General features: G+C 47.3%; 1 protein-coding gene across 2 annotated transcripts in view; it reads right to left on the reverse strand.

Moving 5' to 3' along the window:
• Positions 1–17673, reverse strand: part of HK3 (hexokinase 3) — a 418595-nt gene that overhangs the window by 185539 nt on the left and 215383 nt on the right. For both annotated transcript variants that reach the window (XM_069651486.1, XM_069651485.1), the window contains 2 exons: positions 13669–13817; positions 5051–5170 (listed from right to left, as the gene is read on the reverse strand). In XM_069651486.1, the coding sequence (XP_069507587.1) occupies positions 5051–5170; positions 13669–13817 (269 nt within the window). The remainder of the gene's footprint in view (positions 1–5050; positions 5171–13668; positions 13818–17673) is intronic.

Below are 17673 nucleotides of genomic sequence, written 5' to 3' on the forward strand. Positions count from 1 at the left end.
TGATCAAAGAAGTAGGCAGTCTTTGGGCTCCTGCTGACCTACAGCCCACCTAGAAGTTTTAAAGAGCAAATGATTGTCCCGGGAGGATAGCTCAGTGGCAACGTGCTTGCCTTGGAAGTAAGTTCGATCCCCGGGTCCGCGCTTAGAAACCTCTGGCTATTTAAGCGCGTTATAAATATGCAACTAAGACAACAACAAAAAAAATTCTAACAGCGCCTCAATGTGTGAGCACTTTAAAAATCCAAATAAATAAATTTGCTTAAAGTCCAGTGATGGAGCCGAATGGGGAAATAATAAACATTTAATTAAATGCAGAACAACTTCTCGATGCCTTTGAAATGGCCTTTGTAACTCCTTCGATACCAAATTGCGGCAAACCCAGAGGTTCTGGCCAATTTTCCATCTCCAAAGACTCCCAACTAGCAAAACTACTAGAAAGAGCAGTGACAGGTCCGCTAGCTTACATAGAAAATCCTGGCTGCGGCCTAGAGGTTCCACCGTGTTTCCACGCCTCTGGAGGATTCCAGGAGCTAGGTTAGTTCTGGTCCCTTTCTACCTCGCGGCTCCGGCCGATACGGTGGAACGCACTATTCTGGGATCCAGGTTATTGGAAATAGGGGTGTCTGCCCTGTCGCCCCTTCTTCTTAACATGCACATCACCCCTCTGTTGTTACTGATCCAATCCCGCCAAATCCACCTGCACAATTACTCGGGGGACACGCAGCCGTTTTTATACATGTCTCCAAACACGTAAACACCTGTACTTAATGTAATGCAAAGCTTAGAAGCTTCTGATCATGGCATCACTGGATCGATGTAGGGTGACCAGATTTAAAAAGTAAAAAACCAGTACAGGGCAACTAACATAAAAGTAGGACTAACTCTTAAAAGTGGCTCTACACTTTAGTATCGGTTTGGAGGAGAAGGGGGTTTAAGTGTTACTAGTGGAATAAACGCATAGTATAATTAATTGATCTCAAACACCCACTATCTTCATTTGTAAAATGCAGCGTTTCTTCAGTGTGCATTCCTGCCTGTCAGCTATGAAGACCTACTACCAAAGATCGGGGCCACTGTAGTTTCCAATGGGAGCATAATCTTGAGAAAGAGGGACAGAGCACCCAATTCCAGGACAGTCCCGGCAACACCGGGGCGTCTGGTCACCCTAGATGGAAGTGTTTATTTAGTTTTTGTAAATGAACCCCAGTAGAGCTGAAATGAAATACTTTTAGGTGGCCCCAGGAGGCATGGCCCAGACATGCGAGTTTGTGCCCCGCCCCCATTACCAAGGCAACCAATCTGGGTTGAAGGGCGAGGATCTGCTCGTGATTTATCAGGCCTCTGCGGCAGAAAAGAAAACTATGTTAAGCTTAAAAGGCTTCGCATCCTGACTCTTTCGTTGCATGTCCCGGCTCATCGTGCATCGGTGATGCCACACCTGTACCACGCAAACAGGATGTATGTGCGTCACCGCGCAAATGCCATCTAACCCTTGCAACAGGTGCAGGACACGCACCTCACACTCTTCTGTAGCTCTCACATCGTGACCCTATCACACCTGGGCTGTGCTTCTTGGAAAAGCCTTTGCACGGTCCACAGGGCCTGCAACAACCTGGGCCCAAGGCAGACATTTGAAAAGTAATTCCTTAATTGCCAGATCAAATTCTCAGGGGCTTCTTAAAATTCCCACACATAAAAAGGAAAACATTGAAGGGTTATGCATTTGCAGTGCACGTCAGCTACTACTATTGAACTACAAGAACTGTGGATCTGCGGTTCAGAAGAAATATTGGAGACTTCTTTTTCACATGTGCCACAAAGGCCTCTAAGTAACTAGGTTGAGATTTACTATAAGGTGGCGCGTACGCATAACTTATAATCAGAAACTATTGCATTGGAATGAATACAGGAGGGAGATGGGACGTGAGGCGGGGTACGGAGCTTGTGGGTGTTGTTTTGTTATTTTTACCCACCCATTTAATGCCCTTGGCTATGCTAATCCCTATGGGCATTCCCACTCACTACCTGCCCCTCCCGCCCAAAGCACATCCTCCCGAGTTCACTGGAATCTACACCTATCAAGCAGTAACATCAAACCTTGTGCAGTGCCTTTCTTGAGCTCCTGCCATAGGGTGTATCCTCCCCACCCATGGTCATGTGACAGTTTAGTCAGTTCCTGTGAGCCTTCAGGAGATCTCTGCTGCAGTTCCCCTTTTCCACAGGTCCGCTTTTATGCCTGGTGTCCAGTTCCATCTTTTACGTTGGAATTTTCAGTTTTGTTTATTAGGTGGGGCTAAAGGGTTGGGTTAAGTTAAGCCTTAACTATTGGACTGGAGTAAAGGAAGATGGCACGTGAGGAGGGAGACACAGTTAGAGGGTGTTGTGCGGTTATTTACCAATACATACACTGCCCATGGCCATGCTAATCCCTGTATCCATTCCCACCCACTTCCTGCCCGCCCCCGCCTGAAAACACATCCTCCTAGGATCTCTTGGAGCTAACTCTATCAAGAAGTTATATCAAACCCTGTGTGCCTGCCACTGTTATTTCTAAGGAGTCTTCTGAGATGCAGGATTTCAGCTATAAATGCACGACTGTTGTAACAAAAATGTCTTAATCAAGTGCGCCTTCAGCCACTTCCTTTTTAAGCAGTATGCGTGTAATCACATCTGTTCCTAGTTCTGAAGTCCTGTTAAAAACTTGCTTTGGCTAAGCCAACAGTTTTAGCTTGTGCATAAGTATTATTCAGACATTTTCCAGGCACTGCTATCATATGCCCAGGTGTGTGCACTTTTTTCCAGCTGTTGCCATGTTATGGGCTTCTAGTCCCATTATGGCAGTACCTGGCAAATGCCTATCCTATGCCTACCCAAAAGCGAAAATGTTGCCAATTCTTGTCCTTTCCGGCACCAGGTATCCAGAAACTGTAGGGTAAACGGAACATGAATGCCCTCCATAGCATAACAGTGGCAATTAATGTTATGCTCTGCGGACTACTTGCCCACTGGCTTGCCCCGAGAGTCAAATATTCAGAGCCCTTCTAAAAGGCACCAGGTAGGCATTTCCCTCAGCACCTGCTGAATAGAGTCCCACGCGATAGGACCAACGCCCTCAAAAGAGTACCTTTGAAATATTTTAGTTTTCAGTGGGACGTTTCTCTACGTAGACCTCAGTGTCATCACTAACTCATAGTTCCTAACTGATACTGTCGTGCAGCCAGAGGCTCGTCCATATAATGACTAATGAATCAAAACGGGGCAATCCCCGCTCCGAGCTTCCACACGGCTGGAGGCTGCTATCCTCCCTCACCGGAGATTCAGGTAAGGGTTTTCTTTCTTCCTGTCCCCTCCTCTGCAAACAATCCCCTCTCACCCTCCCAACCCCACTTACCTTATTTTTTCTCCTTTTTTGGGAGCAAACGCGCTGGGAACACTTTTGTCCCCACCGCATCCGCTCCTGGTGGCTGCCATGGAAAGGGAAAACACACTCCGTTTTCGCCCTTCCCCGGTGGCCATTTTTATTTACATTATTATTTTATTTAGTACCCCAGTCTTGCGGGCCAGGGTACTAATAGCAATAAGCTCCTCGCCACGGGGGCATTACCAAGTCAGGTAATGTCCCGGGGCCCTTACTTATAGGCTTGAGCCTTCGTTAAGGACCTTGCTTCGCTCGGGCCTAAAATTAAGGGCCTGGGGCATTACCTGACTCGGTAATGCCCCTGTGGCTCGGCGCTTATTGCTTAAGTATACGCCCTCCAGGACCAATTTAATGTGTTTAAACAACTATGGCTTGGCTTTGACAAATAATCTGGTTTATTTTTTTGGTTTCCCCCATAGGTTGCACTGAACAAGCCCAGTCAAAGCCAAATACTCTGAACAGCAACTTCAAATGGATCAAGCCGGAACATCTGTTTTAATAAAGTAAAACTTGAATTGGAAGTATAATATCTCAAGCCAGTAAAGGTACCAAAGTTGGTTCTTCCTGGACACCTCCACGGTTACTCATATTAAAGTCAGCTTGATTGTAAAACCTCCATCAGGGTGGCAGATGGGAAACATGGAGTCCCCATGTGTCTGTACGGCTTATTCCCTCTATTCTGGGGCTGACACGTTTCCCTTTAGCCACAGGGGCATGTCTGACCTACTGCCTCACAGGTTCAGGATACATGCGTGTAGCAGTTATGGTAGTAGAAGTAGTAGTTGTTATAGTACTAGTAGTAGTGGATGTGGTAGTAGTGGTAACAGTAGTAGTTGTGATAGTAGTATTGGGTGTAGTAGTTGTGATGGTAGTAGTAGGTGTTGCAGTGGTAGTAGTAGTTGTGATAGCAGTAGTAGTGAGTGTAGTAGTGGTAGTAGTAATTGTGGTCGTAGTGGTACTTGTGGTAGTAGTAGGTGTAGTAGTGGTACTAGTAATTGTGGTAGTAGTTGTGATAGTAGGAGCAGTAGGTGTAGTACTCATGTTAGTTGTAGTTGTGATAGTAGTAGGCACATTAGTGATAGTAGTCGTTATACCAGTAATAGTAGAGGGTGTAGTATTGGTACTAGTACTTGGGATATTAGTAGTAGTTGGTGTAGTAGTGATAGTAGTAATTGTGGTAGTAGTCATAGTGTAGTAGTATGTGCACTAGTGAGCATAGTAGTAGTTGTGATAGAAGTAGTAGTAGGTGTTGTAGTGATAGTAGTAGTAGTTGTAATAGAAGTAGTAGTATGTGCAGTAGTGAACATAGTAGTAGTTGTGAGAGAAGTAGTAGTAGGTGCAGTAGTGATAGTAGTGGTAGTAGTGGGTATAGTAGTGGTAGTAGTAATTGGTAGTAGTAGTTGTGAAGAAGTAGTAGGTGCAGTAGTGATAGTAGTAGTACTTGTGATAGTAGTAGTGGGTGTGGTAGTAGTAATTGGTAGTAGTAGTTGTGAAGTAGTAGTAGGTGCAGTAGTGAACATAGTAGTAGTTGTGACAGAAGTAGTAGTAGGTGTAGTAGTGATAGTAGTAGTAGTAGTAGTAGTAGTAGTAGTAGTAGTAGTAGTAGCAGCTGTCGTCTAGAGATGTACTCACCTTGTCCAGCTCTGTCTGCTCAGAGGGGAAGGAAAAGGTGAACCCCAAGGGAAGAGTCTTCTTTTTTAGGTGAGCGCGGTCCAAGAAGCGGGACAGGCATACAGCGATGTGATCAAAGAGCTGCAAAATGAAAACATGTTAGTCAGATCCAGGACATATATGGCCATATACTTAGCCCAGGAATCCTCATCCCCTACACAGGGGTAATGGAACACCCTCTCCCCCTCAATTCCAACCCCTGAGGCCAAACTATGAGCCTCAACATGAACCCAAACACATGTTAACCCTCCAGCATATTGCGGCATGAAATGCTATGATATGATGTGATATGGCATTTATAACGCGCCTGTACACAAGTGCTTCAAGGCGCGATGAGGCAAGGGAGGGGAAACAGAGGGAAACAGAGACAGCGATCCTACTAGGCCAGGTGACATTGAGATCGCGCAAGTGCAGGGGAGGCAGGGAGGGGAATGGTGCAGGGGGAAGGGGGCACAGTGCAGTACGTAGGATAAGAGTAGAATAAATAAGACAATACATAGTAAATAAAAGTGTGGCCAGCTGGTGGCAAGTGCACGGATAAGTGCAGACATCAGTTGTCAAGTGCTAGGAGGGTCTGTAGGGATACAGAAACAGTCCCCAAGTGCAAGGGTTGCCAGGGGGGCAGTGCAGGTGCGCAGCTGGCAGGGAGGGGCCCTGGGCCCAAGATCAGAGGGTAGCCAGGTAACCAGTCTGGTTTCGGATTCAGCCAAGAGATAAGCAGGAGAGAGGAGCAGAGAAAGCAGAGTCAAAGAGGAAGGTCTTGAGGTGCTTCTGGAACCGGAGATGGTTTTCCTCAAGTTTCAGAGAGGCACGGAGGCTGTTCCAGAGGGAGGCCCCAACAGAAGAAAGAGATCTACCACCAACTCGCTGCTTGGAGAAGCGACTAACCCTGAGGGAGTTGGAGGTGGATGAGCGAAGAGCACGAGAAGGAAGATATTTAGGAAGAGAGAGTTGAAGGTATTGAGGCCCCAGGCCCCATAAGGCCTTGTGGACAATGCAGAGGGTTTTGAACTTAATCCTTGCAGCCACTGGGAGCCAGTGCAGAGATTTCAGTCCTGAAGAGATACGACCTCTGGGCTTGAGGACAAGGGCAAGCCTTGCAGCCCTGTTTTGGATGAGTTGCAGAGGGTGGAGAGTTGAGGCAGGTAGATTTAGAAAGAGGCGAATGGCAAATTTATTGGCATGGAATGACAAATTTAGCGGCACAAAATTGTATTTATCGCAGAATATTTGCAACATATTTTTTATTGTCTGGAGGGTGTAAGATTGCCACATTGCAGGAAGGCGGCAGTGTGCAGGGCTACTGGAGAGCCACAGTGTCATTATTCGTACCTTGTGTATCAATTTATTAGGAAGAGTCCCAGATACCTCTGGGTTGGCAGGACACTGTTTGTTTTGGCTATGTTTTTAGTTTAATGTGCATGCCTATTTAATATTATTGACAGTATTGATCATTATCAGTTGTAATGCGGAAAATATTCCCCTTCTTTGTTCTCCAATCCCCAAACACCTACACACCTCTCTCACCAACACACCTCAGACGTCTCACCAATTCCCCATCACAAAATGCATTCCCGAACCTCTCACTCTGTCACACATATACTCACGTGCTCTTTCACACTGCCAAGTCACAATTTACACTCACCAGTCTCTGCCACACTCCAAATCATACTCCCAACTCACACCTTGCGCACCCCAATTCCTCCCACAGTGCTTCATTCTTTGGTGCTACTTTGGCATCTTGCATCCTTTCTCCCATTTTATTGCACTCTTCCCTCATCCTTTCTCCCAATTTGCAGCGTGACTGCCTCTTTCTGGCCAACCGCTCCCTCTCTGCTTTCTGGCTCACTGCTCCCCCTGAGCCCACTCTCCCTCTACTTTCTGTACCTGCGCTCACTCTCTGATTTATGGCCTGCTTCTCCCTCTCTGATGTCTGGCCCACCGCCCCTCTGTTGCCCTCTGCTCTCTTGCCCACCATTCCACATCTCACCCATCACCCCCATCTCTCTCCTGTCCCTCTCATAGTGTGACCATTTTAAAGATTTTTTAAATCTAGATTTAGGCCCATATCCTCAAAAAATGGGGCATCTGAAAATAGAGCACAGAATATGCTGTTTTTAGGTAACCCCATTTCAGAAATGAGCAGGTCATCTTATTCTCAAAGGTGACCTGCGCATTTCCACAGGGCTGAGCTGTAGTGCAAATGATGCGCTGGCCCGCTGCCTTGAATACGTTTGTCTTGGAACGGCTCTCCCGACAATGTTCTACAGGCTCCCAGCGCATTTATCCGTGGCAGGCTTTTAAGAGGCCTCCCACTGTAAAATGCGACCCTGAAAGGCGAGTTATTCAAGTGAGACAAAAAAGCAGCTCAGGACTCTACTGTCACAAAAAAAAAAAAACAATTGCATGACCGGATAAGGAAAGACCCTTTCATGGAGTGGTACCCACTGTGTGTCTATTCAAAGCACGTGCATAGTGTTCCCTACAATTTCTAGACATTTACAAGCGCATCTTGTTTGTAAATTTGGGCTGCGCTTTTAAATGTGCAGAAACACCCTGTGATTTGCGCAAAGGGGTGAAAAAGGCCATCTGTGTGGGCGCATATAAAATGTGCCCATTCAGATGCCATAGTGGATTGGGCTGCTCTTTATTTGGTGCAAGTGATGAGATGTGCTTGCGCATTTCATTTCTTGCATCAACAAAAATGTTTTGAGAACCTGGACCGTTGTGTTTTTTTTTTAAACGGTTGTTTTTGCAAAAACTGCCATTTTCGTATGAGTCTTTGCAAAAACTGCCCTTTTTGCATTTTTTTAACAATACAGATGTGCGACACCAGACGTACTACATTTGCCTTGATAAAGACCTGTTGGGGTTGAAACACGTGTCAGCTGAAAACTTTCCCTTTACCACATGTCCTCGTTTGCGACAATAAAAACCACATGTAAAGACACAGCAACCTGCGTAAGATCCTTTTTATTTACAAAGGTCGAATATATCATAAACTTACTGCAAGGTAACCAGGACCTTTTTGTACGAGTGTTTAGTGAAATGTAGACCAGGCACATTTACCCGTGGATTATTAATTAGGCTTGAAGTTACACTAAGCATACATTTTAAATTCTCCATTTAATTCCAAGCTGTTTGACACCATTTTGAAACATCTGGATGGAGCTACCCTCGTGGGTCTTTTCTAGCATTCCCGGCATCTACCAGGATGAGCTGTCTTTCTTGATGTGCTTGCGCTGCAGTGACCATATTCTGTAGCACTTGGAGAACACAACGCCATCTCTAGGGCCCTGCATTCCTAGTGGACAGCCTGGGCCTGCCTGGAACTCAGTGCCTGGAAGCCCCATGAAGCAGACCCTAGCGCCCATGGTCAGAGACGGCCAAAATGAGAGGGGACTGGAAGAATCCGCGGACCCTCTTCAGAAGACCAGCGGGAGGGCTCCTAAAACTGATAGCTGTGTTATTGACTCGCAGGGAGTTTAACACAGGTGCCCTTTGCATCAGGGGCTGGAGACCTGTGACCTCCGAACTCTCCACGGTGGCAGAGTCTGGAGAATAGTCTGGTGAGAATGAAAACCCTTCACTTATAACCAAGAAATTAAGAACACAGTCTGCACGTGTTTGCTTTGTGGCGACACCGTTTTAAAGCAGCTGAGAGTATCCGTTTTCCACAAATATTATCCTTTTGTTTTATCATCGTTACAAGAACCGAAAGAGAGAACTACATCCAGGCCCATTTCTAGGGGTGGGCAAACCAGGCAATGGCCTAGAGCACTGATGGCGAGAGGGGCGCATCAGGCTCATCCTGTAAAATCCGCTACACGGGAGAGAAGCAAGCCTTTTAATAATAGGCTGCAACACGGACAGAGGCAGGGGACAATAGCCCGCCTTGCCCTCGTCCATCTACCCCGATGATGCAGCCAAAGGCTTTTTATGTTGCTCACCGTTTTTGTTGTTTTGTCTATTAGGTGATGTTTTAGCACCACCTGAAACTATTGCATTACAGTACAGCTAGGGAGAAATGGCATATGCAGTGGGATTCAAAGCTTGTAGGTGTTATTTGGCTATTTACCCACCCATTCACTGCCCATGGCCATGTTGATCCCTATGGCCACTCCCACCCACTTCCTGTCCCTCTCCACCCACGACACACCCACCTCGGATCTCTTTGAGCTACGTTTATCAAACATTACGATCAAACTTTGATCTCGAAGTGCCTACCAGTGTTTTTTCAATGCAGTCTTCTGAATGTTAATGACTTTTTTGGAGCAATAAATGGTGTAATAAAAAATGTCCTAACCAGGTCTGCCTTCAGCAACTCGATTTATAATCACTGTGTGTCGTTCACTGAAGTCCCGTTGAAAACAACCCTTGGCAAAGCCAACAGTTTTGGCTTGTGTATAAGTACTAGGCTGTTGCCAGACACTGCTATTATATGCCCCGGTACTCGTGCCATGTTGTACCTGCTATCATCAATGGCCAGTTATTACCACTATGGCAGAGCTTGGCAAATGCCTTTCCTATGCCTACCAAAAGAGGTTGGCATTGCCAATGCTTGTTAAGGAAGGCACACTCCTCCATAGCACCGGCATGCCCGAATTGAGGGTTGGTGGACTAACGGGGCTTTTGTTTTGCTGAGTTAATCCAAAGCGCCAGAGACTGCCTGCAGGAGTAGGAGTTTGGGGGGTGTGGATGGAAGACAGAATCAAATGGTCCAAAGGAGTGCTTAATATATAAGCTGGGGCAGAATTGGCTTTCATTAACAGTCTTGTAGGAGTGGACTAGGCTAATGTTCTTGTTTCTCTGATGTTTTAGGGTGATCAAATGAGTGATTCGAAATCATCAGGTCAACACTGGGGTTTCTTTCGTGAAAGACTACAACTCCCAGAATCCATTGATCTGTTACAGAAAAGTCCAGACCTGGAAAGCCATGTTTAGATGAGATGGAATCACCTTGCCACACTGTGCTGTTTCCTTAGAGGCAAAAAACAAAAAGTGTATGTAGGGCGTAAGCAAAATTGTAACCATAATATTTGTCGCTGCACTTTAAGTGTTAGAAAAGGGGCCAGCAGTGGGGAAAATAGAAGATTTGAAGCCTGAGGGAAAGGCGCTTAAGAGGGTCACTTCCTTTGCTGAGTGTTGCATGTTTCTACGAGCACTTTGCTCGTGTTTGTGCTTGTTATTTACTGTAAGAACAAATAGCATGTGCAAAGTTAGAAAGCAAGCAATAGCAAAGCCAATAGTTTAGGCTTGTGCATAGGGAACATTGTTTCTTTGTTGCTACTGTAGTTGTTAAGATCCCATGCCATTTACCCTCACAATTTGCCTAATGGTACAATCACAGCTCCAAGTTACCGTCACTTGATCGGTTTTGCCAGGATATATTAACATGCCGCTTACACTTTCAGCTGAGAGCGAAATATTTAGAAAAATAGATAATGCGGCAGCAATAGACGCTTCTGCGGCAGCAACATCTAGGCGAGTGCCCTTTATTCAGACAATGAACATACACATGGGTTAGTGAAAATGAATTCCTGTTTTTGATATTGTTGTATATGTTGGCGATGTATTCATTTGAAGTACAAGTCAATAAAATGCTATTTAAATTGCAGTGATCGAATGATTTCGCAGTGGGAGTGGAGTGCAGGTCAGCATTACAGGGGCAACGCGACGGGTGGGGCGCGTATTCTGGTGTTTTGCCCTGGGGCAATATTGTATAGAAACTGTCCTGACTTGTGACTACATCGCCCAGGAACCGAGGGCCGCCCTCACCTGGTCCATCGCTGGCGGGCTTCTCCGCAGACTTTCTGTTCTGTGCGAGGGGCCTGGCTCACTGCTGCCCTCTGGTGGGAATTTAGCTCCGTTACACACTCTTTCTGAGGAGTGGAGACACTTTTAGCTTTTCCCCGTTTTCCATATATTGCGAGTGTGATACTTTTGAAGGTAATTCGTATCACGAGTTCCCCTGGGCCTATGCATGGGCCTATAGCCCAGTAAAACGAGCTATGGCCCACTGGCATCTGGCGTCACACTGCTGTCACATGTTAACACAGAATGCAACCTGGGCACTGGGATGGAGGATTGGATGGGGGGCAGATCGGCCCAGAGGAGCCCAGTGAAGGCGAGCGAGGGTCCTAGTCCACACTCGCTCATACGCACCACAAATGTTTACTGGCAGAGCCCGATAGCTGATAGGGTCGAGGTACGTGGCTCTATTCTGGGCAGGGAGCTACAAACTATAATCCAATCACACCTGAGAGTGTGCTCAGGGTCACCCACTTATCCCTACTAATGAGACATGAATCACAAGATGTGTCCGGCTTCAGGCAAGAAGCGCAGACCCTTTGGTGCACGGGGGTTACTCTGCCAACCTCTCAGTTGTCTTGACTGTGGAGTAAAACATTACTCAAGCAAGCAACATAGCATTACTTTATCTCCCCCTCTTCTACTGGCCCCTGTCTCTCCAGACCCCCACCTCCTCTCTCTCCCTCCTCTCACCACTCAGCACTAAAACAGCCTGACAGCAGTGGCAAGCACTGTACAGGCAATCAACACAACATAACACAACAAAATGTCCGCTAACCCGTGCTACTTCCTCCCTTCCTCGCCGTCTCCCCTTCATTGTCAGTGCTTTGAGATGGCCTGACAGTGGCATCAAGCGCAAATACAAGCAACCAATTAACATAGCACATTTCAATACATGGCCTTTTTAATGCTAACTAGTTAATAATTTAACACACACACACACACACACACACACACACACACACACACCCCACCCCCCCCCTCCTCATCATCAAACTGCATTATGATTGCTTGATGCCTCCACCCTCCAAGCACCTCTGGCGTCGATAAATCCTAAGCACAACCCACGCTACTTAAAGGTGAGCCAAAGGTACATAGATGAGGTTTTTAGCCAGCCTTTCTTTGACAATAGCCACATAAAGTGGCGTGGGAGCTCAGCTCCAGTGTATTACGCCTATGGGTGCTCTACCACGTGCATTGGTCCAGTGGAACCCCCCACAGGTATATCACACGCTGGGCCCGCAGCCTGAGCCCCTGAAGCAGGACTCCAATGGCGTCCCCTGTGGCGTGTTTGTTGCTTGCTGTCTAGGGTGCACATCAGGATGAGCCTGCCTCACTTCCAATGCCCATGCAGGCCACTTACCTTCGGATGCCTTGAAAGCTTGCTGAATTTATTCTAAATAGTTAGAGTTCTCGAAAATATGATATCCTCTGCTCACTGAGTTCAGCCGCCATTATCCTCCCGAGTCCTCTGGGGCGAGGCATCTCTACCACATGAGCCCATTCTCCTCTATCGATTATCACCAGATACCTTTGCCACCTAAGATCAGGCCTTCTTTCCCAGCAACACCAGGCCCCTGCACTCCCTGAGACCAGGCACCTATAGATCCTGAGACCCCACCCCTCCTCCTTCTCCCTAGAGACTGAAGCCCACTGCTGTCTTCATTCACGGAAGAGCGCATACACATCTCCACCCAGGCAGGGCCAGCATGTTCCTTAGGGCCGCCACTAAAGGACAGACACAAACACCCACTTTAACAAACAAACACTGCACGACTCACATCCACACACACCAGACCCTAGACCGGGGGACAGAGAGCTAGACGCACCACCACCCACTATGGAGTGCAGAGACCCTCAAACCCATGGAGCCATGCTGGCGAAGAGACACACCCCACCCTCTTCTCAAGGGTCTCGACTCCGACCCCAGCAACCCTGCCATGACCTCAGGCTCGCTGTCTGTCCACTCAGACTCCCTTTCCAGCCCACAGGCCCTGTCAATGCACCTAGTCTCCCTGCCCTGTCCCCAGACTCTCTGCCTAAACCCCATGCCCTGCCCGGCCCCTGGCTCCATGCCCAGCCTCCAGTCCCTATGCCCTGACCTCAGGCTCCCAGACATGACCACAGACCGATGTCCCTGTTCTCAAGGGTTCCTCCCTTCACTAAAGTCTCCCTTCCTAACCCATAGGCTCCCAGCCATGCCCGAGATTCCCTCCTCTGCCCCCAGGCTCCCTGCCCGGACCCCAGGCTCAGATCCCTCTTCTAAATGGCCTGTACCCATGAACTCAGCATCCATGCCCTCACCCCAGCCGCCCTGTCTGGCCCCAGTCTCTGCCAATGTACCTATGCGTCCTGTCCTGAACCCAGGCTCCCTGCCCGATCCCTAAGCCTCTACCAGGCCCCCAAGCTCGTTGCCCTGCCTTCAGTCTCCTGCCCTGCCCCAGACTCCCTTGCCTGCTCCACGGTCTCTGCCCTTTCCAGATGTATTAGTCAGGTAAGCTGGCTGCTAAGTGCTCCCTGATGAAAGATGAGTCTGAAATACATGTGAAACATGTCAACGCTTATCATGCTGCCAAAGTCAATACAAAGAGTAGAATTAACTTACGTAATAGCCAAATGTTTGGCAGAAAGCACTAAATAAAATAAAAACAAGTTAGCCTTGTATTGTTCTTCCTCTTATGATCCGCCTCCCCCCTCTTAGTTCCCTGCGCCTCCACATGACTCCACCACAGTAAAAATGATTCACCGCAAAGTAGGATTGACAGTACCTCTGTGCCGGTGCCCACCATGAGAGCCGACGGGATTGGGTAGATCTCGCTCTCTATCTCTACACCGTGTTCCCCGTCTTCAGCCACCTTCACCTGGAGCACCCGAAAGTTGGTGCCCCCCAAGTCCAACGCCAGGAAGTGCCCTCGCTCTGCGGATTAAAGATAGAGTAGGGTTAAGTGTTGCGGATCAAGCGATTAAGGGAGGGGAACTGCAAAGACAACTGGGCCGGCGCCCATGCAGTCTTACGCAAACAGGCGATTTTACACATTCTCTGGCCCACTTTTCATTATCCACGGTTGAGGCTTTTAATTCCAGTTTTAAGGAAATCAAACTGTAGATCAGTTAAGGAAGCAATCACTTACATATACTCACTGCCAACAAGAGATTTAGCATGGCTGTATGTTTTTGGAAGTAACGCAGCTGATCGCTGAAAATTGGTTAGAACATACTAGGCTACGATAAGCCAAATGCGGACAAACTTTGTTGGTTTGTCTGTAAATGTATTTTAAAATCTGATTAATGTATGTATACAGTATTTAGTATTGTAATTCTGTATATCTTGTTGTTGTGCTTTCTTGATATGCTTTTTTGTCTTTTATGAAGTTTGCATCCGCTACTACCAGCAGCCGGTTCCATATATTTGCGGCCATTCATGTCCACTGGAGGCACGAGTGCTCTGCGGGCCAGCTCACAGGAGTTGGCTGGCAGATATCAGCACCTCTGGTGGATATTAATGCTGAAACTTCTCTATGCAGATCAAAGGTTTAAGGGGGGAACGGCAAAGACAACTAGGTTTGAAATATTGTAAAATGCTTGGGAAGCACAATCACATTGCTTAATGCAGATGGTCACAATCACTAACAACGAACCTCATCAACCTACAATCGTTAGCAGTGTTCCAGTCGCTTCTAGCCTTTCAAGGCCTTTTTCAGAGGAAAACAGTCCTAATCCTAACAGACAACACAACAGCCATGTTTTACATATGCAAGCAGGGAGAATACATTCTCCAAGTCTGTATAAATTAGCACAGAACATATGGAATTGGGCATTGAAACGCAACATGTTCCTTCTGTCCCAACACGTTCCAGAGGAACACAACTGCCTAGCTGATGTCCTAAGCAGAGAGTTACAGCTTCCATCAGAACACAAATGGCAGTTACACAAAGACATTATAGAAGACATGTTCTCAGACTGGAGAAAACCAGACATAGATCTATGTGCAACCCAGCACAATGCCCAGACTAGGTGTTTGGGTAACCCAAAGAGGGTACAAGGGGAACTCTCTGTGGATGAATTGTCAGATTTGCTTAGACTTTTCCCCAACACTTCTTCTCAAAAAGATAATTCACAAAAAGCTCCAAGAACCAGTGACACTCATTCTGATAGCTCCAATGTGGGCACGTCAGCCATGGTTCTCACACCTGCTCACAATGTCCCTTTGCTCACCAGTGAAACTTCTATGCCCATACAGCATGCTGTCCCAACATCAGGGGGCAGTGTAGCAGCCGTGCCCCCAAACACTGAAATTGGCAGCATGGCTCCTTGAAGTCATATAGTTTGGTAATCTCAATTTACCACAAAGATGTATGCAACCGTAATTACAGATATTGCTACTACAATAATGGAAACAGTTTGTTATGTGGTGATTTCAGTGTGCTCTAATGCAAAGGTGAGTGTGTGTTGTAAGTCCACTTGCCTGCATCTTTGGCTCATTTTGGGCATTTGAATGTTGTAAAACTCTTGACACACCGTGCGCACTCTCAGCTCACTCCCCGCTCCCCTTGCAGGCCGCTTCCTATATCTAACACCCTCCCGCCCCCTTTCCCACCCATCCGGCCTCTGATTGGCCATTTCCAGGTACCAATAACGCACGTAGGTCTAGCCTCATTGCTTGTCTCCCCAATTCAATTCGGCACACTGTAATAAAAAGGTGAGTGTTGCGAGCCCACTGGCCAGCACCTTTGGCTCATTTTTGGCATTTACACTTGGTAAAACCCTTGGCGCACTGAGTGCGCTCTCAGGCCATTCCCCGCTCCCCTTGCATACCGGTTCCTGTATCTAACACCCTCCCGCCCCCTTCCCGCCAACACGGCCTCTGATTGGCCATTTCCAGGGACCAATAAGACACACCAAGGGTATACCCCCATTCTTTGTCTCTGCAGTTCATTTCAGCATGCTGTAATGCAAAGGTGAGTGTTGCGAGCCCACTGACCAGCCCCTTTGGCTTATTTTGGGCATTTCAATTTTGTAAAACCCTCAGTCCACTGTGCACACTGTCAGCACCCTCTCTGCTCCTGTTGCAGGCTGCTTCCTGCATCTAGAAACGCTTCAGGCGCGTTATAAATGCCAAATCACATATCAAATATATATATTTCATAACACTGTCCCGCCCCACTTCCTGCCCATCTGGCCTGTGATTGGAACAGGAGACTCATATAGCACAACAAACCAGGACAGCCCCTGGCCGGGCAGCCACCGGGTACGGTCCACAAGGTTAAGGGTAGCTCCTGATGAAGCAGCTCCACTCTGTGTTTGCCTGTGTTCACCTGGGAAGCCCGTTGCAGTCGACAAGCAGCGACAGACAAGGTATCTGTGGTGTGGGCAGGGAATTCAGCTATTACTGTGCTGCAGTAACATCCCACCACTCATATTACATACTATAATCTAGCGTAATTGTGTAAAGTAACCAGTCTTGCTGTGTAAGCTAGCTGTACTCTAGATATAGCATAAATTATGTACGGTAGCCATACTTCACATCCAAACTGTTGGTATAGCCTTCATACTCCCCTGCTGCACTCTGAGATATAACTGCGCTGCGCCCTATAGTTGGCCATTGTGTTCCGCATCATAGCTAGTTTGTGTTGAACGTTCCCACACTGTATAACAGCCTTCATATGGGGATACGGGCAGGAAGCACAACCATTGCTGAGCTCCAGAAGCCCAGCCTTTCTTACACTACTACTGCTCTGTACATAGTTAGCCTCTTTGCTGAATGGTCTTACACTCCATAGTCAGCCACTGTGATTAGCTTCATAGTTAGCCATTGCATTGAACCGTTGAAGGAAAGGTGTTGCACTTACATGTATAATAGGGGGCAGATGTCATGCAGGATTGTTATGTATTTTGCAGGAAAGAAATGTGTTGCACGCGGATGTATTTAGCAGGTTGGAAATGTGTAACAATAGACATTTCGGGAAGAATAGCAATGCGTCACATTTAGATAGAATTGTGAAATTAGCCATGTGTCAGATTTAGCTAGAATTGCAAAGGTTCGCCATTCGTCACATTTAGACAGAACTGTGAAGGTTAACCATGCGTCACATTTTTTTTTTTAACTCTCTTTATTGACATTTTAACAACACAGTTCTCACAACCTACCCCCAATCCCCCCCAACAATCTCCCCATATCCATTAACAACTTGAATCAAACTATTCAACTATTACCCCTTCCCTCCCATCCCCCTTGACCTCCCCTCCCCCCTAATACCTCCCTGAGTCCTTCACCTCCCCATAATGTCCACACACAGCCCTCTGTAATTGCTGTTCGCGAAGATTGGAGGAAACCCACCTCCCAGTCATATCCCCCTATTCTCCTCTTCCACAACTCTCTCCTACTCCCCTCCCTAATACCTGCAAGTTCACGGCGGACGCAAGTCATTGTCCCTTGACAGATCATTTAGCAGTTGAGACCATTGAACTGTGACCACCTCCCCCTCAACCTCTGCTTCTACCTTCTGCAACACCGTAATTCCGCTAAGCCCCATCTGCGTACATCCTTCCGCCATAGGTTGACGACCGGGCCCTGCGGCAATTTCCATGTTATCGCCATACGCCGCTTTGCCAGTATAAGCAGGAACCGGCCCATTGTATTTCGCACCTTATTCCGTTTTCCCCCTGGCAACTTCCCCCACAAACAAACCTCTGGGCTTCTTTCCCAACTGGTCCCCAGCACCGTATTCACCTCATTTACAATGTCATTCCAATATTCCACTATTACCCCGCAT

This window comes from Ambystoma mexicanum, chromosome 3p, assembly GCF_040938575.1.
Source record: "Ambystoma mexicanum isolate Mex_15411 chromosome 3p, UKY_AmexF1_1, whole genome shotgun sequence".
In the NCBI taxonomy this organism is placed as follows: Eukaryota; Metazoa; Chordata; class Amphibia; order Caudata; family Ambystomatidae; genus Ambystoma; species Ambystoma mexicanum.